This window comes from Coenobita brevimanus, chromosome 93, assembly GCF_032717465.1.
Source record: "Coenobita brevimanus isolate Jiangsu-jjx chromosome 93, ASM3271746v2, whole genome shotgun sequence".
In the NCBI taxonomy this organism is placed as follows: Eukaryota; Metazoa; Arthropoda; class Malacostraca; order Decapoda; family Coenobitidae; genus Coenobita; species Coenobita brevimanus.
Genome location: NC_137046.1, coordinates 29,415,716 through 29,441,063, shown reverse-complemented (window position 1 = coordinate 29,441,063; position 25,348 = coordinate 29,415,716). Strand labels below are relative to the sequence as shown.

General features: G+C 40.8%; 1 protein-coding gene across 2 annotated transcripts in view; it reads left to right on the top strand.

Annotated features, from left to right (window-relative positions):
* Positions 1–25,348, top strand: part of LOC145412627 (methionine synthase-like) — a 419,211-nt gene that overhangs the window by 195,523 nt on the left and 198,340 nt on the right. For both annotated transcript variants that reach the window (XM_080282544.1, XM_080282543.1), the window contains exons 11-12: positions 12,871–13,056; positions 24,927–25,106. In XM_080282544.1, coding sequence (XP_080138670.1) covers positions 12,871–13,056; positions 24,927–25,106 — 366 coding nt within the window. The remainder of the gene's footprint in view (positions 1–12,870; positions 13,057–24,926; positions 25,107–25,348) is intronic.

Genomic DNA, 25,348 nt, shown 5'->3' with positions numbered 1-25,348 from the left:
ATTTGGTAGGGTCCAAGAAATATTGTAGGAAAATTCCTATAGTTGGTGGATTTTTTTCTGGTGGTTTCTAGCGATTTTACAGGCTTACCACCACATGCTGTGAATTTATGAGCTCAGTGACATCCTGACTTTGGATGGGAAAGCATGTCAGATTTTCTTGTCCTGCCTGCCCTTTGTTAATTTCAAAGCTCTCGTTTTCACACCCTCCTCTGCCTTAGTGAATCATTGGAGATGGGTCCCAAGCCACTAACTGATGTAGAACAAGCCCGAATTTTAACTGTGAGAGAGGAAAATGTAAAAATTAAGGATATTTGTATTCGAACTGAGTGAGGAAAATCTACCGTTATGTCACTCCTTGCTGCTGCCCGCCACCTGCTAAAAAACACAATTCCCCAACATAAAGACAGGCTAGGACCTAAAAGGAAGACATCACCAACTACAGACAGGTTACTGAGGCAAGCTGTGATAAAAGACCCACGTTTGACTGCTAGACAACTGAAAGATATGTATTCACAATTGCTGAAAGATTTGTTTGAAAGAACCATACAGCATCGACTTCATACAGACTTCAAGATCCCCAGCCGTACTGCTGCACTGAAGCCTCTCCTTAATTTTTACATTTTCCTCTCTCTCATAGTCAAAATTCAGGCTTTTTCTACATCAGTTAGTGGTTTGAGACCCATCTCCAATGATTCACAGGCAGAGCAGGGTGTGAAAACGAGAGCTTTGAAATTAACAAAGGCCAGGCAGGACAAGAAAATCTGACGTACTTTCTCATCCACAGTCAGGCAGGCACTGAGCTCATAAACTCACAGCATGTGGTGGTAAGCCTGTAAAGTCGCTAGAAACTACCAGAAAAAATCCACCAACTACAGGATTTTTCCTACAATATTTCTTGGACCCTACCAAATATATGGTGCGAATTAAAGGGTCCAGACTTCCATTGCGCCGACTGTATATATATATATATATATATATACAGTACCCTTGTGTCCAACACACGTTAGTCCAGCACAATTCACGTCCAGCACGGAGAGCAAATAATTAGTATTATTTAATACGATTTAATTACTGCAACACGAGTGTGTTAGCATAACATGCACAGAGCTCCGAGAAGTGGGCGAAATCCGCAGAGTTCACCTCTAGCACGATCACCCCCAGTCCAACACGGTCATACTGGACATTCCCATGATGATGATAGCCAATGAAAACTTCTGATCAAATAGCCTTCCCCGCCCGCTATCATGACGTGATCTTGATGCCGCCCAATTAAAAACGCTTCTGGTGTCACGTGATGTTTTGTTTAAATTTCTCCCGCCACAGCGCCACTCAGTCGCATAATTGCATTGGAAGGTGCTTTTTTCTTGCTGCATTTTCTGCCCTTGTTACTGCATTTTATCCTGCTCACGATGCCTAGGAAGCCTTCTGAGAACCCCAAGAAGCGTCGGCACCTCCCTCAGGCCACCAAGCTAGAAAGCATCGAGAGGAAGAAGAAAGGGGAGAGGAAAGTTGACATTGCCAAGGCCTACGACATGAATGAAGCCAACGTGAGGACCATAATAAAAAACCAAGACAAGATCCTGGCAGCTGAAGGCTATCACACGGCACTTCATACCAGGTTTTCCGAGGATATGATGGTAAATCGGAACGGTAACTTGGTAAAATTGCCGACGATACCACGGGCATTTGGAATTCATTTGGATGGATTCCTGCTGAGGATACGACGGGCAAAACACCAAAACCCAGGCGACTCGACAGAGAATGTATCGTACTACAGCATTGAAATTTAGCCGGACACTGAATACATATTAATATTTTAGAATAAATATCAATCGTTTTGAAACCCTTCTCATCGGCGTGCGTACCAGTTTATAAACAAAGTTGCTTCTCCTTATTCTCTACTGAGTCAGCGACAGCGATCACTTTCCACAGTCACGAGACGGGGCTTTGGCAACAGTGTGAGAAGCATGCTCTTTGCCGAGGATTACAGAGTGCTAGGACAGGCAGAAGCAGGACCTTCCATGGCTGTGGACGAAGATAGTGATTCTGAGTGTGATTTCGAAGGATTTATGAGGGAGGTTGAGGAGGAGCAACAGCCATTACCCGCTAGTGACGCCAGCAGCCATCCTCCGGGGACCCAGTAGGACTACCTACAGCCTTGGATACCACCTTCCATTCCCAGCAAGCCCACCAACACTATCCTAAAAGGTTAGTTATCATTCATAGCACAGTACCATTTATTATAATTACAATAGTACCAATATATGTATAGGTATATGGTAGGTATTTAGGGTGACTTTTCCTAGGGTTGCTGATATAATTCATTTTTCCCCATAAGCTCTATTGTTAGTCCAACACGTTTTTGGTCCAACACGTACCCATGCATGACAATATTACCATGTTGGATGTGAGGGTACTGTTATATATATATATATATATATATATATATATATATTATATATATTTATACACATCCATCCATCCATCCTTCATCCAGTCCTATGTTTCCCCATGAGGAGAGTAGGAGCCCCTGGCTAGGCAAGTTGGTCCTGACATTTAAAATGTGAGTGACCAGCCTCAGTCATCCCTAAGTGGCATTACATGAGCAATAAACCCCAACCATCCCTTGGATACAAACCTACACAGGCTTAATCCACTTGGAGCGCCTTTGTTACCGACTAAACCACCAGGCGCCATATTTTGGTTATATGGTTAAAACCTAGCATAGTAAATGGTTTCCTGGTGTACAGGAAACCATTTGGCATGTCACTCAGTGTAGAGTCACCCATAGGCAGAAGGAAGAGAAAAGAATGAAGGAAATAAAGCCAGAAGAGGAAGGATGGAAAGAAGGAAGAGAGGAAAGGGTAGACACCCAAGAGCAGCACTACATTGAGTTAGTAGATGGTGGGTGCCGCCACCTGCCATCATATATTGTATATATAGTACTCCCACCACAAATTGACTTAGGACCTACACACAGAATTGCTATGGGAGAGTTGTCTGTCTTTGCTTTGTGTTTCCACCTCTACCAAGTGAATATTTTGGGCAAGAAGTAACTGGCAACTCCTCTAGTGTTGGCAGGAGGTGGTGAAACACTCAGCACATCAATGCTTGCCCAGAAGCGAGAGTGTGAGTATTTGTTCCCGTCGCTCCGAGCTTGCACCTCCCTCTTTTTTCGCATGCGTTACTGTTTGCCCTGTTATTTTCCTAGAGTTGAGTTGTCATGCCTGGAAAGTACTGATTAAAGGATAAGAGGGTCTTTATCATTGCATGGAGGCAGGATAATGTCCCTATCAACATGATTTGTGAATGTACTGGACATGCAAAGTCGACCGTCATGAAGAATCTTGCTGCAACGCGCCACCTACCACCTGGTGTTGCACCAGTGCACAAGCATGGCGGTGGAAAGAAGAGGACGACTTCCAGAGGTACAGATACGCTTCTGAAGAGGGAAGTGATCAGAAATCCTCGACTGACAGCAGCAGAATTGAAGAGACTGCATCCCCAGCTGTTACAAGACATCTCAATTCGAACTATCCAACACCGCTTGCAGAAGAAGCTGGGTTTGCGAAGCTGCTCCGCAGCCAAGAAACCGCTTCTCACTGACTGCATGAAGAAGCAGTGCATTCAGTTAGCCAAGAATTTTGCACACTGGACATCGGATGAATGGAGAAAAGTTATGTTTTCCAATGAAAACACATTTCAGGTGTTCCAGGTGCTTTCTGCCAAGGTTTGTCGCCCTGCCTCCCGTAGTCGATATGACCCTGCTTACACGGTGCTGCCTTTTAAGCACCCACAATCATTAATGGTATGGGGGTGTTTCTCAGGTGAAATGGGAAGGGGAGGCCTCTACTTTCATCCTAAGAACTTGATGATGAATGGTGGCCTGTCATTTAAGTTCTGAAAGATCATTTGTTAAACTTTTTTGCTATTCATGGGTGTGACTTTTTACATGCATGATTCAGCTCCATGTCACAAGTCAAGCAAGGTGACAAAAGGGCTTCAGGATAATGGGATTGAAGTCCTTGATTGGCTTGGCAACAGTTAGGATCTAAATCCGATGGAAAAGTGCTGGACAAAGATGAAGAAAATCATGGCATAGAAGAAGACATCCAACCTGGACAACCTCAAGACTAAACTGACAAATGTTTGGTGCAAAGAAATGTCCTTAGATTACTTTAAAGATCTAAGTGATTCCATGCCAGAATGCATCCAGCTGGTCCTGAAAAACAAGGGAAACATGATTTCATATTAATGAATGGCTTTTCATGAACAAACATTGTGATATACTATGAGTTCTGTATGTTTTAATTCCTTGTGGAGGGGAGGTTCTAAGTCAATTTGCAGTAGCTGTATATATAAAACTTCTCACACAAAAGTAGCTTTGCAGAGGATGTGGATGCTGAAGTAACTCCATGCATTCTCTAATCCCTCGGTTGCTGACTGTCTACAAGGACCTTATTTGCTTGTACATAGGGGATGGCATTGATAATGAATGGAGCTGGATGGAATATCTCGAATCTGTTGTATGCTGATGATGCAGTTCTACTTGCAAATACTGGACAAGAGCTTGGTAGACTTGTGCAGTGTTTTGTAGATGTCTGTGAGTGTCATGCCTTAAGAGTAAATGTAGAAAAGAGTAAAGTGATCGTTATTGAGAGAGAAGGTGACTCCCAGTGTGATGTTACAGTTAATGGAGAGAGACTGGAATTGGTGAGAGAGTTTAAATACCTGAGTACAGTAATAGATAAGAAAAGAAAATGTGCAAAAGAAGTGGAAAGTAGAGTGACACAAGGAAGAAAAGTAGGTGGTGCTATGAAGGCTTGATAAAAAAACAGTGGCTTGAGTGTTGCAGCTTCATGAGGCTTACATGAAGGAGTGTTAGTGCCAGTTTTAGCATATGGATGTGAGACTATGGTGTGGCATGAAAATGAAAAGTCAAGAGTAAGAGCAGTGGGGATAGGACTGCTTAGGAATTATGTAGAGTACAGAGAGTGGATAGGATACGAAATAATGTAATTCATGAAAGATGCGGAGTGAGCAAGTCTGTGGACACCAGAATTGAAGAGTGTGTACTGAGATGGTATGGTTATGTGGAGAGAGTGGATAACAATACAGTGGTGAAAAAGGTATATCTGAGCAAATTGGAAGGAGGAAGGAGGCGAGGTAGGCCAAGGAGAAGGTGGAGGGATATGATGGATGAATGTGTGAGGAAGAGGTATGGAAGTTGGTGAGGCAAAGGGACTGACAAGAGACTGAACTGGCAGGATGAATTTTGTGTGGAGAAGCTCATAATCAGGGATTTAGCTCGCCTTTGTAATTTGACAGCGTTTGGATTGACTCTTGTCAGATAGATGTACTGTATATGAAGCAGCAGAATATGGCAAAAAAATTTTCTCCTGTCTAATGGAGCCAGGATTCCATGGGCTTGATAGATGAGTGAATGGAGGCATGGCCCATGGAATTGGACAAATTTGGGCTGTCTGGACATTGCTCCTCCTCACCTTGCCCTAGAGTGGGAGAGGAAGTCCGGATGGTGATGAAACACAACTTTGTGTGTGTGTGTGGGTGTGGGTGTGGGTGGGTGTGAATTTACCTAGTTGTGATTTACAGGAAATGAGCTACACTTGTGGGGTCCCATTTCTTTTTCTCAGTAAGTCAAATTTTGCTTTGGACTCGTTTAAGTTTTTAGACTGGTCGATCTCTTTGTCCAGGCTATTCCACAAGTCTGTGCATCTATATGGAAAGCAATATTTCTTGATGTGTGTGTGTGTGTGTGTGTGTGTGTGTGTGTGTGTGTGTGTGTGTGTGTGTGTGTTTGTGTGCACCCTGCCCTTGAGTGGGAAAGGAGTCTTTATGATGATGATGATGATGATGATGATGACCTGAAATACAACTTAGTGTGTGTGTGTGTGTGTGTGTGTGTACAAGAGGGTCCTCATATACTGCATGTATGATTTATTTTGTAATATCCTCTCATTATTTCTTGTTCTTTACTGTAGGAACTGTTACTGTATGCTCAGCTCCATTGAGCATACAGTACCACCACCTGGCACATGGAACTTGAGATTTCTCTCCCCGTTTCCTTACACCACGGGGAGAGTTGTTCATCGAGGACTGTCTGCTTAAAGATTTGTGTTTGATGTACATCACTTGCCCATTTTTCTCTTCTTTCTAAGATTTCCTCTCATTTAGAAAGGACAGGTCCCTTTTTTGGCCCAGTCAGGGTTGTGTGGCATTTTGCAGGGTTATCCCCTGGCGGGCAGCTCTGCTTTCCGCCAGGGCAGCCTGGCTGCCCACCAGAGGGCTTGCTGGGCATTGCGAGCATGATCACTCATCCAACACATCCCAGCAGAGCACAACCCTGGGCACACTTAGCAGAGTTCAAAGCGTTCAACCTCAGTGATAGCTTCATTGAATTACTGTTGAGCTGAGCTTCACAGAGCATGTTAATTCTTCCTGCTCTGGTCAACTTGCTAAAGACACCAGACTCCTTTAGTCTGTCCAGGTGCTCTCACTTTCCCATTCAGCCATCCTGGGGACTCTTCCTCAAGTGTACCTACAAATGAGGGAGAGAAGAGTGAAAAAGCTAGTTTTAACAAAGTCATAAATCAATTTTTCACATGAAATGAGTGAATTTGGGGGAAATATTCCCTCATTCTCTCGACATCATGACAAGCAAGACTTTGGTGGCAAACCAGTATCCATGGATGAGATTGGCGTATGCATGGCCACAAACAAATGGAATCGTCAAGTCTAGGACTTACACAAGTGCTCACTCTGAATAGATTAGACATTGTGACTTTGGAGGAAAATCATCATGCCTTATGAAGTGATATCAGAATACATTAACCCTCTTGCGCACGATAAGTTTCAGTAAGTTTTCCGGCGCACGACTTTATCTGCGAAGCCGCCCGGCCCGGCTGCCTGCGCGTGGCAAATAATATGTATTCTCTCCTTATTTTCGCCACCCAAACATCAATATACTCCCATGAAACCTATGTCATCTTATTCGTCGATGTTTGTTCTAGCTGATAAGCACCACAAAAAAACAGGAAAACAAGAATAAAACAACATCAGGCGGCCTTGAATAAAATTTCGCTACGTCACGTTCACTTCCCAACATCACCATTCAAGTGTTTTCCATCATACAGGAAAATGTTATTGGAAGTTTTGATAGAGAATTTCATCAGCTTACTAAAGAGACAAATCCGGTGTTGATACGATGTGTAGTTTTCGAGAAAATAGCCAACAACTGAAAGCCATTTTTGAAAAAAAATCAAGGAGCTCTAATATGGAAATTTTCTCACAGATGTTATGTTTTTATTGCATAATATTATGAAGAATTTCACCAGCTTTCTAATGAGCACCTCTTGGTTTCCATACGCCTCATAGTTCTCGAGTAAATCACCAAAACCGACTGGGAACTCACGTCCGGATGTCACTTTCGTGATGTGCGCACAGCATATGCAATATTCCCGCCTACGTAACAACGAATTCTTATCGTGGATATTACATTGTTATGTCTTGTACACAAGTAGAATTTACTGCTCTTTGTCAAGGTTCTTATAGGAAATCGATACGTCCAATAGTTTTCGAGTAATTGGCCGACAAAGTGAGATTACTCCTCCGAGCACTTTCGACTTTACCGAAAGTCTGTTCCCCCAACTTTTCCAACAGAAAATGCTCCCAGAGGCTTATATTCTGCAAATGAACATACATAGAATTTACTGCTCTTTATCATGGTTCTTACAGGAAATCGACACATCCAATAGTTATGGAGTAATTGGACAACAAACGTAGAATACTCTTCCCCACCCGCACGCGAGATAAAAAACACTCTTTCCCTACTTCACCCACGGCTACATATTTTCGCTCATTACGTTTTATTATTTTCTTTTTAACTCAAAGTATACACGTAAAATATCATCAGGTTTTTGATAGTGCTGTCAGAAACTCGACATGACCACTAGTCTTTTTGCTAGGTTCTGACAAAGAAGCTGAACTTTCTTCCATCTCATATGTGTGTATGTAAAAAACATTATTTATTTGTGTAAAAAATATTGAACTATAGAAATAGGTCAATATACAGATCAACAAAATACGGGTAACTCACTTCCTCCAGAGGTGTTGAGATGCTGGCAGTAGCTTGAAGGTGAGGAGTTATGTAGTGTGTGAGCATGTGCGTGTGTGGGTGTGCGTGTGTGGGTGTGCATGTGTGGGTGAGCGTGTGCGTGTGGGTGAGCGTGTGCGTGTGGGTGAGCGTGTGCATGTGGGTGAGTGTGTGGGACTGGGTGAGTGTGTGTGCGTGTGTGTGTGTGTGTGTGTGTGTCTGTGTGTGTCTGTGGCTGCGGCGTATTTTCTTCTCTCCTTGCGATACATTTGCCTAAAACACATGCGATCCACACAATAGATTTCTCCACGAACATTCGCTGCGCAACATACGTATGTATATGTGGCTGTGGCATATTTCTTGTCTCTGACACCTGCACTTTGTTTTAGTAAAGTCAGTGAATGCATGAAATATTTCTCTGTGAACCCTCACTGCGACTCTATTGTATTGGCACACACCACACTCCTTTACGAACACCCGCAGCATGTTTGACGTATATTTCACACAATTCGAGACGCATTTTCACTATCAGAAGCACAATAATTCCATCACTAAACACCTCTAATTCTTCCTTCCCGACTATAAAAACTGTACTTGATGCCTGCCCCATTCCACACTATGGTACCATAATTTCACCAAGCCAGCCACAATATCTTTCACACAAAATAAACTTTAGGCATTGGCTTCATTATATGCGTATTTGTAATCACGCCATGGGCCTTGGGGAGGGCGAGAGGCAAAACCCCGCAATAGTGAACACGCATATCGGCTCATAGGCCTAACACTTCATAACGGACACAATTCCTTTTCGTGACATATATCTATGTTCCATCGACAATATCACGTACAAATATGCTCATAAATATTGCATTATCACACTGAGTCCATAGGGGCTTCGGCTCAGGAAGGAGGGGGAGAATTAGTAGGAGTTTAAAGGGACTGAAGACACAACGCAACCCACCGCCTGGCTGCTTGGAAGAGACTGAGGTATATTGCTACGTGCTGGGCCCAATGAAGCAGCTCAGTGTTGCCAATGCCTTACCATTGGAAAGCGCTATACTTGCTACAATTCTTCAAAATTTGACGCGATTTCACCAGAAACTTAATTTTTGGCTAATTTTTTTGTGCTTAGGAACGCGATTTGAGTGACTGAAAAAATTGAGAAAATCCACATGTCACGCAAATCGCGTGACTGTGCCTGAGAGGGTTAATTAGGAGTGTGTTAGGAGTGTAATGCTGTATGGTAGTGAGACCTGGGCAGTAAAAGATGAGGATATTTGCAGGCTTAAATGTACAGAAATGGCAACGATTAAGTGGATGTGCAGTGCGTCCCTGAGTGGGAGACCTGGGTGGGGCATGGTTTATGATGGAAGAGTTGGGAGGTAGGATGGGACTGAAGTGTATAGGTGTTGTGATATGGAGAGGTAAATTGAGATGGTTTGGGCATGTGGAGATGATGGGGGATGATAATTGGGTGTAGAAAGAGAGAAGTGTTAATGTTGGTGGTAGGGTAGCAAGAGCTAAACTGAAAAAGACCTGGGACGAGGTCATTGAGTGTGACCTCAAGGATAAGGGACTAAATAGGGAAGCTGCCAGAGATTGAGCAGCAAGGAGAGCCACCATTAGGAAACCAAGGCCGATGCATGCACGCATGTTGGAGCCTTCCAAAACAAAATGAAATGCAATGATTAATTGGAGGCAAGAAGCAATGTTCACTTTCCTCAGCATTCTGAATCAGATCATTCTTCCTGTCACCAACTTTAATGCTTGCATGATGTTAAAAATGGTGCAAAGACTCTCTCTGTCTGTGTCTGTCTGTCTGTCTGTCTGTCTGTCTGTCTCTCTCTCTCTCTCTCTCTCTCTCTCTCTCTCTCTCTCTCTCAGGGGTGCCTCCAAATTCACCCACTGTGAATCAAAGCTGGGAACGCTACTAATAAAAAGTGGCGGCGCTCCCATTCCTGTTACTAGCTCGAAAAAGTAGTGGCGTTACTAGTTTCACTACTTGATATGAAATGTAGCGCCGCTCCTGCTCCCGCCACTGCTACTGTGGATAAGAAAAAGTTACACGAAGGAAAGGTTAACAAAAATCTGTGATATAGCAGTACACTATATACTGTTTTGATAATATTAGTCAGTCTGAGTGGTTATGTTGTGTACCGGTAATGTCAGTATATACTTATATGGAAAAAAAAAAAAAATTATATATCATAAACATGTCAGAGTCACTTTAATGAAGCTTAGAGCCGAAAGTACAGGAAAAAGATATTTACTGTATAATGTAACAAATGTTATTTTACATTGTTACCTAGTATACCTACTGAAAGTTACATACGTAAATAAAAGGCAAAAAAGTGTGGCCTACCATTGATACATATTATATAGATTTATTATATTTTCAACGATATCTATTTAAGATATGTAAGAAAAGGAAAGTAAAAATGAACTGGGGCTTTCTTTTAAAGGCTATTTATACAGTAGCAATGTTTTTTTCCATTACATTAAACGGAAAGGTACATACTGTTACGAAATAATAACGTAGTGAGTGGGAATTAGTTTGAAAGAGAGAGTGGGGGAGAGAGCGGGAGTTAGAGACGGGGATAGTTAGAGGTGTGTGTGTGTGTGTGTGTGTGTGTGTGTGTGTGTGTGTGTGTGTGTGTGTGTGTGTGTGTGTGTGTGTGTGTGTGTGTGTGTGTGTGTGTGCTGCTCGCCAAGCTGCCAGTTATGTAATTTAAATGATTGATAGTTAACTAGCAAAGTCCTGTCTAATTATTGCACATTACTAATAAATAATAATTAATAAATTACTGCTGTAATGTAGAACAAACATCATTGACAGAATTGACGAAAGTATTATTTTTCGTCATTAATAAATACAACAGACTGTCGGCATCTGTATGTCCTCACCGACTCCGGACCTGTATTCATCACGTGAGTAGCGAGGAGCGCGGTAACGCGCGAGTATGGCCCAAAAGTAGCGGCGCTCTCAGTTCCACTACTGGCTAAAAATAGTAATGGCATTACCACCATCGCCATTAAAATAGTAGCGGCCCTATGTAGCGCCGCTGCTAGTAACGGCGCTATTCCCAGCTTTGCTGTGAATGAAAAATAGGTTGTAACCTTTAAAAAAAGACTAGGTTTTTAACATTTCCCACTGAACTGTCTGCTGATTTTTTTATTTAGCATAGTCTTCTCTTTTCTGCCATTCTGCCTCTTAATTTTCTTTTCCCTAACAATTTCTTGGATGTTTTCCTTTTTAGACACTATTGCTCTTACTTACTCATTCCACTAAGCTGTCCCCTTTGCTTTCCCACCTCTCCTGCACACACACACACACACACACACAGTAGATGTATAGACCTGTGGAATAGCCTGCACAAAGTGATTGTCCAGTCTAAAAACTTAAACAAGTTTAAAGCTAAATTTGACAGTGAGAAAAGAGACGGGACCCCATGAGCATAGCCCATTTCCTGTATATCACAATTAGGTAAGTACAATTACTGTAGGTAAATACACACTGCACACCCCTTTGCTTACTGCACGTACACGTACTACCTCCTGTAATATTCGCCATGTACATGCCTAATTTCTCTGTTGCCGTTTTACTGAACATTTTCCTGTTACCCTGTTTTTGCAGCTTCCTTCTCAGAGCACCTTCCCATCTACTTTATTATTCCCTCCTTCCCCCTTTTTTTCCTGTCACCTCTCTCAATAAGTCTGATAAAGCTACTGTATGGAACATTTCATCCTTCGTTCCTCTGACTACACTCATATATTAAAACTTGTCTTTTCAGTTGTTCATCAAGGCATGCATAGTTAATCATAGCCTTCTTCTCTACCATTCATTCCTGCAGTCTCCTTGCCATCCTCCTTTCGTATAGCAATGTTCAGTACACTTTTCTGATTACTTATTACTTCAACATGTCACAATTTGCATGTCTTTCTCACTGTGAATGCATTATCTTACACTTACTTGAAGATAGGTAAACCTAACTTCTTTATGTATAGTCCTGGCACTTACAAGAAGGTATTTACAACTTGACTTCACTATATAGTCCATACACTTACAAGAAAATATTTACAACTTACACTTGCTTGAAAATATTTACAAAATGCCTTCACTGTGTACAACACTGGGTGAGGCACACATGGAGAGTGAGGCAGAGTGAGCTTGACGGGGGGAGCGAGTGAGTGTATGGCCTTGACAGCCTGGGGAATGGTAGAGGAACAGTTACCATACATGCCTGTCAATTTTTACCTGCGAATCTTGAAAAATGCTCTCACAGTGATTTTTTTTTTATTTTAAACCGTTTTCAAACGGCACTGGCACTGGTCACGAAAATATGTCAAACCGTTTTAAAATGGCACTGGCACGCGGCGGGTTAAGTTACCTTTTGCCTCAATCTGTAGCTGTTAAGAGGTTCACCCTTCAGCCCCAGAGTACAGGTACTTGCTGGTGGTTTTTAAGTTGGCTCAGGCCATCTTACAAGGAATACCACCACATCCTCCATGCAGAATGACTGTAAATTTTGGCTGCATGGGAGCCCTTTTTGTTTTTCATCCTTTAATGATTTTTTAAGTACCTTTTAGTTTCAGAATACCCCCTCGTTCTTTCCTCTGAAATATCTTCTCATGTCCATAACAATTCTTAAAAAACGAGGGGGAGGGAGGGAGCCTGCCACTTATTTCAAGTGTGTGCCAGCTAATTGCTACGAAGGTATGGATTGGATTTGTAAAACGTCTTTTATTTCTTTTCACAGGTTCCTTTGTGCATTGACTCGTCCAAGTTTGAGGTGATTGAAGCCGGTCTGAAGGTTACACAGGGCAAAGCCGTTGTTAACTCAATCTCCCTGAAGGAAGGGGAAGATGACTTCGTGAATAAAGCAAGACGAATAAAGCAATATGGGGCTGCAGTTGTTGTGATGGCCTTTGATGAAGTTGGACAGGTATGACTTGACATTAAAATCATTTGTACTGTGTAATGCTGAGTTTACTAAGTCTTATTTTCTGCTGGTGTAATTTTAACTTCTCTGGGGTGGAACAAATGCAAAAAACAAGGGATGTTTGGAGAAATTTAAAGGTGAAAATGTGAAAATATTTAGAAAGAAGGAATAATGATTTTTAGCATGTGGAGCACTGGTTCTCAGACTGGGAGTGAATTAAACCTCAGGGGTAATATAACAATGTCTGTGAGGTAATGCCGTGTTGATAAAGTTCTGTTTACAGTAGATATATTATTTTTAAACTTATTGAAACTGGTGTGGAACTTCACTGAGAATCTAGGTGAAACTTCAAACCAGAGTCTTATATGGTTGAATTGAGGAGGTGGAATTTGTTTCAGAATCACTTGCATTCTTTTATCACAGTGTACTTTTTGGTGAATGGAAAGTGGCTTGAACCAACTTAGTAACTTCAGTTGTTTAACCCCAATTTGTCTGGCCAAGCAGACCTGTCGACCATAGGTAATCATCTGCACCTGTTGGTTCATCCCATAGGTTTCCTACACAGTTGATATGCCCAACATAGTGTAGCATTCCATTATGTGTGTTATGGTGTGTGGACCTCCTAGTCTACAAGTGGGGCACACATCATCTGTGATTCTGTTCAGCTTAAATTGAAGCTGGTAACTGAGGATGGATGAGGGATAGCCTGATCAAAGCCTAGCTAGGTGAAGCCAATCTGCCCTATATAAAGATATCTTTGATGAGTGGATGTCATGAGGGGGGCTTGTAGTATAGTCTTCTAATTAAAGTGTGTATAACCCTGCACATTAAATTAAATGAGTATCTTGGTGTGTTTTCATTGCTGGTGTTGGAGTGTGTGGAGGTGGGATGTTATGGAAGATGGACTAGTAATGTTTGTATGATGATTGTTTTCTGAATCTGGTTGTGTTATTGTATGATGATTGTTTTCTGAATCTGGTTGTGTTATTGTATGATTGTTTTCTGAATCTGGTTGTGTTATGTGACAGTCATTAAATAATGACAGCAGTGTCTGTTGTTATTGCAGGCATCTGTGCAAAATTGTGTGCCTTTCTTGTCAAAATATTCTTTAACAGGGAAGACTTTGGTTTCAAAGTGTTAAGCAAGCTATGGGAGTGGTATTGATAAGGCTAGTGATAACATTGTTCTGTATAGTCTTCAAGTTGTTGTAGTAGGTGTTAGATAGGAGGAGGCCCATGCTGGGGAGCTGTAGAATGTCAGTGTTTTGATATATTGCTGCCCTTGGGTGGGAAAGGAGGTCCGAATGATGATGATGATGATGATGTTCATAGAATAAGGAGAGAGTGTGTCTTTTTGTTACTCATCTTTTCTTGTTAGTGCCCTGACTGCTTTGAGTCTGGGGGTGCACCGCCTTATATTGTCTTGTATGTGGTCATTGAAGGTGAAAGGTGAGTCGGATGCCATATGTGACACCAAGAATCATAATAGTGTGTGTGTGTGTGTATTTACCTATTTGTAGTATACAGGAATTGAGCAATGCTCGTGTTGTCCTGTCTCCATATCCACATTTATCAAGTCTACCTTTACACACATGAATGTTTTCCTCATGCACCACCTCTTTGTCTAAGTCGTTCCAAATATTTAAGTATTTACCTAATATACCTAATTGTGATATACACGGAATGTACTATGCTCGTGGGTTTCCGTCGCTGTTTCTCAATAAGTCGAATTTAGCTTTAAACTCGTTTAAGTTTTTAGACTGGACGATCTCTTTGTCCAGGCTATTCCATAAGTCTATACTTCTGTAAGGAAGGCTATATTTCTTGATATCCTTGAAGCAGCTTGACTTTTTCAATTTCATTCCATGTCCTCTTGTTGCTCTCTTATCCCATACAAACAGATCTTCTTTGTCAATTTTATCTACTCCCACCATGGTCCTGAACACTGCAATCATGTCTCCCCTCTTTCTCCTTTCCTCTAAGGAAGGCAAATCCAGTTTTTCCAGCCTCTCTCTGTATGACAGGTCTGTCAGACTGGGGACCATCTTGGTTGCTGTTCTTTGTATTCTCTCAATCTTGTTTATATCTTTCTTTTTGTGTGGGGACCACACTACCGCTGCGTATTCTAACCTGGGACGGATCATGGCCACTATCAATTTTTTCATCATCTCCTCATCCATATAATGAAATGCTACTCTTATGTTAGTCAAGAGTTTATAAGTCTCTCCAACTATCTTGTTAATGTGCTTTTTTGGTGACAAACTATCTTGGACCAGCACTCCCAAATCTTTCTCTTCTCTCTTTTTTGTGATTAATTCATTACCCAACAAATAATTCAGTGATGGCCTCCTGGTACTTTTACCCATTTCCAATATTTTACATTTCTTTACATTAAATTTCATTTCCCACGTCCAGCTCCAATTGTGTATCCTATCCAAATCCTCCTGCAGTATTTTACAATCCTCCTCAGCCTCTACCTTCCTCAAGATCTTTACATCATCAGCAAACAGACTTGCATAACTGTTCACTCCATCTACCATATCATTTACGTAAATCAGGAACATTACTGGCACCAACACTGAGCCGTGAGGGACTCCACTTGTTACTTCCCTCCATCCAGACATCCTATCCTTTATTACTGTCCTCATTTGTCTGTCTCTCAAAAAGTCTCTCATCCATTCCAGAAGTTTCCCCTTTAGTCCTCCTACACATTCTAGTTTCCACATTAGTCTCTTATGAGGTACCTTGTTAAAGGCCTTCTCTAAGTCTAAGTACACACAATCCACCTAACCATCTCTCTCCTGTACCACTTCAATCGCTCTTGAGTAAAAGCTCAACAAGTTAGAAACACATGACCTTCCACTTCTGAATCCAAACTGACATTCAGCCAAAATATTCATCTCTTCCAGATATTTTATCCATCTGTCTTTCAGGATTCTCTCACACAATTTTGCGACCATGCTGGTTAGAGACACTGGTCTATAATTCAGGGGTTCTTCCCTGTTTCCTCCCTTGTAAATTGGTACCACATTTGCCCTCTTCCATTCTTGTGGCACTTTCCCCTCTTCCAGTGAGCATACGATTAAACTGTGAATTTTATCCGCCAGTTGTTCTCTGCATTCCTTCAGTACCCAATTAGAAATTCCATCAGGTCCTTGGGCTTTCCTTACATCTTGAGTTTCCAGTAATTTATACACTTCCTGTACCTCCACTTTTATATCTTTCATCACCGGAACATTTCTAATCACTCCCTCCCCTTCCACAAGCTCATTTTCTTTAGTGAAAACTGACTGGAAACGTTTGTTCATTATTTCTGCTTGCATTGCCGCATCCTTAAAGACCTCTCCTTCTACTTTCAGTTTGGTGATTCCTTCCTTTTGTTTCAGTTTGCCATTAACAAATCTATAAAACAGTTTGGGTTCATCCTTGCATTTGTCTATTATACCTTTTTCAAAATTTCTTTCTTCTTCTCTATGTATTCTTGTGTATTCATTTCTTGTTCTTTTATATTCTTCCTTTGTTCCGTTGTTACCTCTCTTTCTCCAATTGTTCCACGCCTTATCTCTCTCTTTTTATTTGCTTTCATACACCTTCTATTAAACCACTCCTTTTTCCTGTTTCCTTTCCCTCTTACTCTTGGTACAAATTTTTCCACTCCCAAATTATAGAGGTCTAAAAAGATATCCCACTTCCTCTGTATCTCTCTTGTTTCTCTGAATTTTCTCCAATCCGCATTTTCAAAAAAGTTTCTCAGTCCTGTAAAATTTGCTTTCCCAAAGTTGTATCTTCCCTGTCTATGAAGCTCGTCTCTTGGCTCGACGTTCCCTATTAACATCTGGAACTCAATGACCACATGATCACTTTTTCCTAAAGGACAGAGATATTTCAATGATTCTATTACATCGGGTTCTTTGGTAAATAGTAAATCTAATCTTGCTGGTGTGTCCTCACCTCGAAACCGTGTCTCTTCTTTGACCCATTGCATCATCACATTATTCATTATTATATTTAATTATATAATATATTTAATTATATTTAATATGGAGAATGAAAGACTGACTAAGAGGGTGTATGTAGGTGAGGTGGAGGGAGGGAGAGGGAGGGGTAGACCGAGGATGAGGTGGAGGGATGGAGTTGAGAGGTATATGAGGGAGGGGGGGGTGAGTTGGGGGGAGGGGAGTCAAATGGTGGGTGACAGAGTGACTTGGAGGCGTTTTGTCTGCGCCCACCCTTTGCGGGATTAGGGCGTCGGGCTATAGATAGATAGATATTTAATAACATAGTGCCCCACGAATCCTCGTCGCCTCCCGAGTACCATTCCTCCCAGTTCATCTCTTTACAGTTAAAGTCACCCACCAAAATTATATTATTGCTTTTCTCAATTATTTTTTGCAAATAGCTAGCCATATCTGACAACATCTCATGGTATTCGTCATCCTTCCATGCTCTCGTCTTTGGGGGAACATACACTACCGCCATATCTCTCTTAACATTCTCTTCAGTTTCTAATTTCATATATAACACTTCAGCCCTGCCTTCTCCCATTTCCACAGTATCTACATTTATGTTGTTCTTCACTGCTATCTTCACTTTTCCTCCCTTTTTTTCTTTTCTGTCTTTTCTCCACAGTTTGTATTTACCATCTCCCAAATGAACATCAATATCTTCTCTTAATTTGGTCTCTACAAAGCACATGACATCAGGTTCATGTTCTCTCAAGAAATCGTTAATTTCGATCCTTGTCGATATGAAACCATCAACATTAGTATATATCACCTTCAAATTATTTTTGACGTTTTTAATACCCTCTTCTCTCCTACTCTCCGTCCGTACCACTTCCTCAACATCTGATCTTTCACAGCCATCCCCCTTAGTTTCCTTCACTTCCATCCCCCTTAGTTTCCTTCACTTCTATTTCCTTAAGTACCACTTCCTTACTTTCATATCCAATACTCTCCAAAAAAAAGTATTAGATTCTTCCTCTGTCCTCTTATCATTTTTTTCCTTTACTTCTTCCTTAATGATTTTAAAACTTCTCTTTCTTCTTCATTCAGATCTTTTCTTATTATAATATTTTCCATCCTTGCCTCTTTGCTTAATTTCCAGGTCACTTTAAGTATCTCATTTATTACACTTTCTGATGTAAACTTGACTCTCATTGGTCTTGTTTCCCCTTTCTTATAAGGCCCTATCCTCCTTACTTCCTCAGTTTCTTTTACCCACTTGTCTCCTTCGGGGTCAGTCTTGCCTAATATTCCCCTCATCAGGTTCGTGTCTCTCTCGAGTCTTACGAACCTAACCTTTTCTTCCTCTTCCCTGTGTGTGTGTGTGTGTGTATTTACCTATTTGTATTTACCTATTTGTAGTATACAGGAATTGAGCAATGCTCGTGTTGTCCTGTCTCCATATCCACATTCATCAAGTCTACCTTTACACACATGAATGTTTTTCTCATGCACCAGCTCTTTGTCTAAGTCGTTCCAAATATTTAAGTATTTACCTAATATACCTAATTGTGATATACACGGAATGTACTATGCTCGTGGGTTTCCGTCGCTGTTTCTCAATAAGTCGAATTTAGTTTTAAACTCGTTTAAGTTTTTAGACTGGACGATCTCTTTGTCCAGGCTATTCCATAAGTCTATACTTCTGTAAGGAAAGCTATATTTCTTGATATCCTTGAAGCAGCTTGACTTTTTCAATTTCATTCCATGTCCTCTTGTTGCTCTCTTATCCCATACAAACAGATCTTCTTTGTCAATTTTATCTACTCCCACCATGGTCCTGAAAACCGCAATCATGTCTCCCCTCTTTCTCTTTTCCTCTAACGAAGGCAAATCCAGTTTTTCCAGTCTCTCTCTGTATGACAGGTCTGTCAGACTGGGGACCATCTTGGTTGCTGTTCTTTGTATTCTCTCAATCTTGTTTATATCTTTCTTTTTGTGTGGGGACCACACTACCGCTGCATATTCTAACCTGGGGCGGATCATGGCCACTATCAATTTTTTCATAATTTCCTCATCCATATAATGAAATGCTACTCTTATGTTAGTCAAGAGTTTATAAGTCTCTCCAACTATCTTGTTAATGTGCTTTTCTGGTGACAAACTATCTTGGACCAGCACTCCCAAATCTTTCTCTTCTCTCCTTTTTGTGATTAATTCATTACCCCAAAAATAATTCAGTGATGGCCTCCTGGTACTTTTACCCATTTCCAATATTTTACATTTCTTTACATTAAATTTCATTTCCCACGTCCGGCTCCAATTGTGTATCCTATCCAAATCCTCCTGCAGTATTTTACAATCCTCCTCAGCCTCTATCTTCCTCAAGATCTTTACATCATCAGCAAACAGACTTGCATAACTTCACTCCATCTACCGTATCATTTACGTAAATCAGGAACATTACTGGCGCCAACACTGAGCCGTGAGGGACTCCACTTGTTACTTCCCTCCATCCAGACATCTTTTCCTTTATTACTGTCCTCATTTGTCTGTCTCTCAAAAAGTCTCTCATCCATTCCAGAAGTTTCCCCTTTAGTCCTCCTACATATTCTAGTTTCCACATTAGTCTCTTATGAGGTACCTTGTCAAAGGCCTTCTCTAAGTCTAAGTACAGTACACACAATCCACCCAACCATCTCTCTCCTGTACCACATCAATCGCTCTTGAGTAAAAGCTCAACAAGTTAGAAACACATGACCTTCCACTTCTGAATCCAAACTGACATTCAGCCAAAATATTCATCTCTTCCAGATATTTTATCCATCTGTCTTTCAGGATTCTCTCACACGTGTGTGTGTGTGTGTGTGTGTGTGTGTGTGTGTGTGTGTGTGTGTGTGTGTGTGTGTGTGTGTGTGTGTGTGTGTGTGTGTGTGTTCTTACCTAATTATTCATACCTAATTGTATCCGTACAGGAATGAGATGTAATTAACTTTTATTCTTGTTCAAATTGTTTTACACTGCATTATAGGTATGTGTCGGGGAGAGCAGATGGAGATTGTTAGGCATGAAAGGATTGAACTAGCTGGTGAGTCTCTTGAGTGTGCGTAAGAGTTTTGTTATATGGGGGACATGTTATGTGCTGGAGGTGGGGCTGGAGCTAGCTCTGTGGCTAGAGTGTAGAGTGGTTGGAAGAAGTTCAGGGAGCTGTTGCCTCTCCTGACATTGAGAGGGCTCTCCCTCCTTGCAAAGGGATCTTTGTATGCAGCATGTGTTTGGAGTGTAATGCTCAGAGATCGAGAAAATATGTTAAGTACATAAAAAATATTTTTTCACATAAAACTGCTTTTGAAAAATATATATATATATATATATATATATAATTTCAGCTAGAGATGTACCTAAGATGGCCTACATAACATTTTTATTCAGTCTGAACAAAATCGTGATTAAAAATTGCTTTCACAGTCGTTCAGCAGTCTGAGCTATATATATTTTATAGTACAATGTTTTGTATACAGTTCTGTAGTCAGAATTTCATTTTGAAGGGAATCGCTAGCTAATTCAAAAGTTGATTATATGTTCCTTTCCATTTTTCGTTTTTTTAGCTCAGTTTACTTAATTTCAGTTTACGGCTTGCTGATAGTGATCAACTGATCATTCAGTATTATACAAGGCTATTGTTTTGAAATGCCAATAGATTTCAGGGGGAATTCACCCCTGTCCCCCATGGGTGCAGGATTAGTTGTGTATCATTTCTGATTTTGTTTTCCAGAATTTTTTACGGAAATAAAGCGCTGATTAAAACCAGATTTTTAAGCTTTTCCATCACATAGTTTGGTGAAAATACATAATATAAAAAAAATAAAATGACCTAAATAACAACATTTTTATCTGATCTCTACTAATGGTGTATGGTATTGAAAATTTTGGCAGTAAAGGAAAAGGATAGTCACAGGCTCAAATGTACAGAAATGACAATGATTAGGTGGATGTGCAGTGCATCTCTGAGTGTGAGGCCTGGGGGGGCTAGGTTTACAATGTTGGTGTTGTGATGAGGAGAGGTAGATTGAGATGGTTTGAGCATGTGGAGAGGATGGGGGATGATAGTTGGGTGCAGAAAGTGAAAATTGTTAATGTTAGGAGTAGGGTTTCGAGAGGTAGACCGAGAAAGACCCAGGATTGTGTCAGTGAGTGTAACATCAGGGATAAGGGACTGAATAGGGAAGCTGCCATAGATTGAACAACGTGGCGAGCCTCCATTAGGTGGCCAAAACCGATTCATGCAAGCATGTTGGAACCTTCGAAAACAAACAGACGATATTGGTAAACATTGTTGATGGTCAGACACCGAACCCCCCATTTTCCCTTTATAGGTTATGCTCAATAAGTACTTGTAATATTGAAACCCCCCTGTACTGTATGGTACAGTGACATTTTATTATGCTTGTTACAGTATTTAAGGTTGTTTTTTTCTGTTTTTGAAATGTTTTATAGTACAGATACAGTACAGGGTTTTAAGGGAAGGACGGTTGTTACTTATGAAGGTACATTTGTTTTTCTTAGATTTGTCTGATTTTTTTTTTTTTATGTTTCGTTGCTTAATATGAGTAATAACATCCCAAAGTTTGAGTTAATTTGGTTGATTACTTTTTACAGAAAAATAATATGTGCATAATATGTATAAAATAAGAGATGCGAGAAATGGGAAACCAGGGGAAGTATGTTAATACATATAAAATAAGAGACACGAGAAATGGGAAACCAGGCGAAGTGTGTTAATCTGATTTCAATGATATTTGGTAGTTTTACTAATAAAACCCTCACTAATAAATTGCCGTAAGTTTTTTTTTTTTTTTTTTTTTTTTTTTTTTTTTTAAATCTTCACCATTGCTGAACAAAAAAATTCCCCAAATGTCTTAGTATTTATCTCAAATTTTACATCCCTTTTGCTGTGTTCTAAAAATCATTACAATCATGTTTGCCAGTCTCGGAAAAAAATATGTGCACAAAATGTTCCCGTTTCATTCCTCTTTTTGCAGGGATTTTGCTTTTGTCTTATGTTCAGAACTAATGGAGTTATATCACTCCAAAGGACAATAAGTTTATTTCCAAGATATCACTCGTTTTCTGTTGACTTGGAGTGTCTGTACGATTAGAAACAGAAACAACTTCAGTACTTTTTTTTTTTTTTTAATGAGTTAAGATTAGAGATGGTTATGAAGAGTTTGAGGGTGTTGGAGAAGATAAAGTTGGAGAGAAAGACATAGAAGGTTGGGGGTAGTCAGGTGAGGTGGCAGTGGGGGGGGGCAGGTGAGGAGGGAGGCTGCGATGATGGAGAAAGACTTGCTGCTTCCGACACATTTTTCTTCCCTTGAAATGGCATCTAATTCTTCTCTGCTGCATTCTGAAGTTGCAGTAGCTTCTTAGACGGTCACCCCAGCTTCAAAAAGTGTCCAAAAATGATGAGAAATGGACAAGATCAGCACAGACTGAGAACAGGTTGAGACCAAGGCTGGCACGTCTCTCCCCTCCCAGTGTCATAGCATCTCTGGCACTTCCCGCTATGCTGCCACCCTCCACATACACACACTCCCATTGCCAGACGTATGACATAGTTTTTGCAGGAAAAACAAGCAAAAAAAATCAGAAAAAAGTGGTCATATTATACATTGCATAGAAAACTGATATTTCTGCAGGTAAGTGACCTCAAAATTGGAATTGCAAAATAATTTTTTTTGAAGAAGAATGAATTATCATATGGCTGCCAAATTTTTACAGAGAATGAGTGATACTCGGAGCTATTTTATGGGATAACTTTTGCAAAATGCCTTTGTCAGTCGAAAATCGGTCCCTGCTGGCGTCCACTCCCCATAAAGGGGGCCAAAGCTCCAATGGCAGGATGGGCACTGCATCACTATCTGTCAGCATGTCACCTTGTGGCTCCCCCTTGACCCCTTCCATTTATGCCGGATGATTGGGAGTTTACTGTGGTCAGAAAGTTATAAATGAACATTGAATTATGATGTGGTATGATATAAAAAATACCTATATACTGTTTATATTTTTTCCTTTTATTCTGTGGTTGGTCAGTTTGTCGAACACATTGACATATGAGTTTGTTCAGGTAGCTCAAAAAGTCTGTTAAAGTTAAAATTCAGTAAGTTGAGGTTTATTATGATGAATGATAACTGTATGGCACTAAGATGATCCTGATCAAGAAATGTCCCTGCATGGATCGCTGGAAAGTTCAAGTTTCAAAATTTTTCATAAGAAAGGGAAATGTTTCTCTGCCTTTGTGACATGTAGCAAGCTATACAACACTCAAGCTTGGCTATTTTTGATTTAAAGTGAAGTTTCCTAGCGTCCTTTAAATGCATGCTGTGATTGCAGAGGGATAAGACTATCCTCACTAGTGGATGTCATCACTAAACATCTATCTATCTCTGTCTATTGCCAGACACCTTAATTCCGTAAGGGGTGGCCACAAAAAATCGCCTCCATGTTGCCCTGTCCCCCGCCGTTTCATTGCCCTGCTCCCAGCTGACGCCCCCCTCTCTCATATACCTCTGCACTCCATCCCTTCATCTCATCCTTGGCCTCCCCCTCCCTCTCTCCCCCTCCACCTCACTCACAGTCTCCTCATCAGTCTCTCACTCTCCATCCTCTCTACATGGCCAAACCACCTCAGTGTGTTTCTCCTAACACTTTCTATCATACCCACACCACAACCTCATTTGTCAGTCTCTCTCTCCATGTGACTGCGCATGCTCCTCTCAAATACTGTAACTCATTTCCACTGCTCTCCTTGTTGGCTTCTGTCCCTCCAACAAGGTCCAAGCTTCATTTCCATACGTTAGAGAGAAAAATAAACTGTGTGCAGAGAGTTTACTTTGAACTACTGTATGTTGTGCTTTGCCATTCCACTGCAAATGTCTCTCTTAAGATGTACAGAATAGTTTTACATTAACCAGAATAAAATACAAAGTACAGTAAATCTTCAATATATTGAATCAGTTAGGGGAAAGACTAACGGTATGGCCAGTGTTCGTTAGAGGAGACTCGCAACCCCAGATTCTAATTATACTAAATTTTGTTCGGTGAGTTCCTAACAGAATTATATGTATTCCTCCCCCCTATTTTTTTAAAATTACCTGTGTATCTTGAATCTGCATAGATGAATATTAGATATTTTTAATAAGTAATTAACATACATACATACATTCATATACCTAGCCTGCTTCCCCCAAGGAAGGGGAGGTAGCCGAGACAGGATGACACACTCCCGATTTACTTATCCACTTAAACACATTCATTCGGCATCTTAGCCCGAAGGGGAGAGGGGACTGATCCTCACTGCACCGCACTGCATGAGGGTGAACTGCGCTGTGTAATCCGTGACATCTGCAACAGGGCCCAACAGCAGAGCTGGTTTACCCCTTCCACATCATAATGGACCCATCCCCTTACCTGTGCCTGACCTGATCAGCTGATCAGGTCAAATGTGGAAGAATATCCCCTCAGGGCTGCATCATCATTTATTCATTCACAATTGCTCTCCAGTCATTTCTATCACGCACAGCCACCCCTCCATTCTCAACAGACATCCCTCTTGCATCCAGTGCTCTCTTCACACTGTCCATCCATCCTATTCATGGTCTTAACAGCAGACAAAAAACCCTTTCCAGTGTGGCAGCCACATCACCTTACTAAATGAAGCTGTTGTTCAATACGTTTGATGATTGTTTAGTGAGCTCACTGAGGCTGATAAAGCCAAAGTTCAAATTAACAACAGGGTTGGATATAGGTAGGGTTTCTTGTAATGTATGTCTTTGGGTAGATGGGATTAATAGACTAATATGCACTTAATAGTTAATAAATGTAAGATTTATATATTTATTTTTCAATCATTATTACCATTTTGTTTTAGGCTGTGGACATCGAGAACAAAGTGAAGATTTGTCAACGATCTTACAAGATTTTAACTGAAGTTGTTGGCTTTAATCCCAATGATATCATCTTTGACCCCAACATTTTAACCATTGCCACTGGAATCGATGAACACAGTACATATGGGATCAACTTTATTGAAGCCACTAAAATGATTAAGGTAAGATATAGCCGTGTCTTACTTGGCACTGATATGCATGAAACTGCTTGTAACAATTTTTAGTAATATTGAAACATGTGGAGAGTTATTATAAGAGAAAGAAAAAGTTAAATGATAATTTAGCAGGAAAGTGAACATAGAGTTCTCTGGAGCTGTTCTAGAAACAGCTCCAGAGCAAAAATAAAGCAATGAGGATGCAAGAAAATATGAGAGATGAGAGTGGACTAATACTAACAAAACTA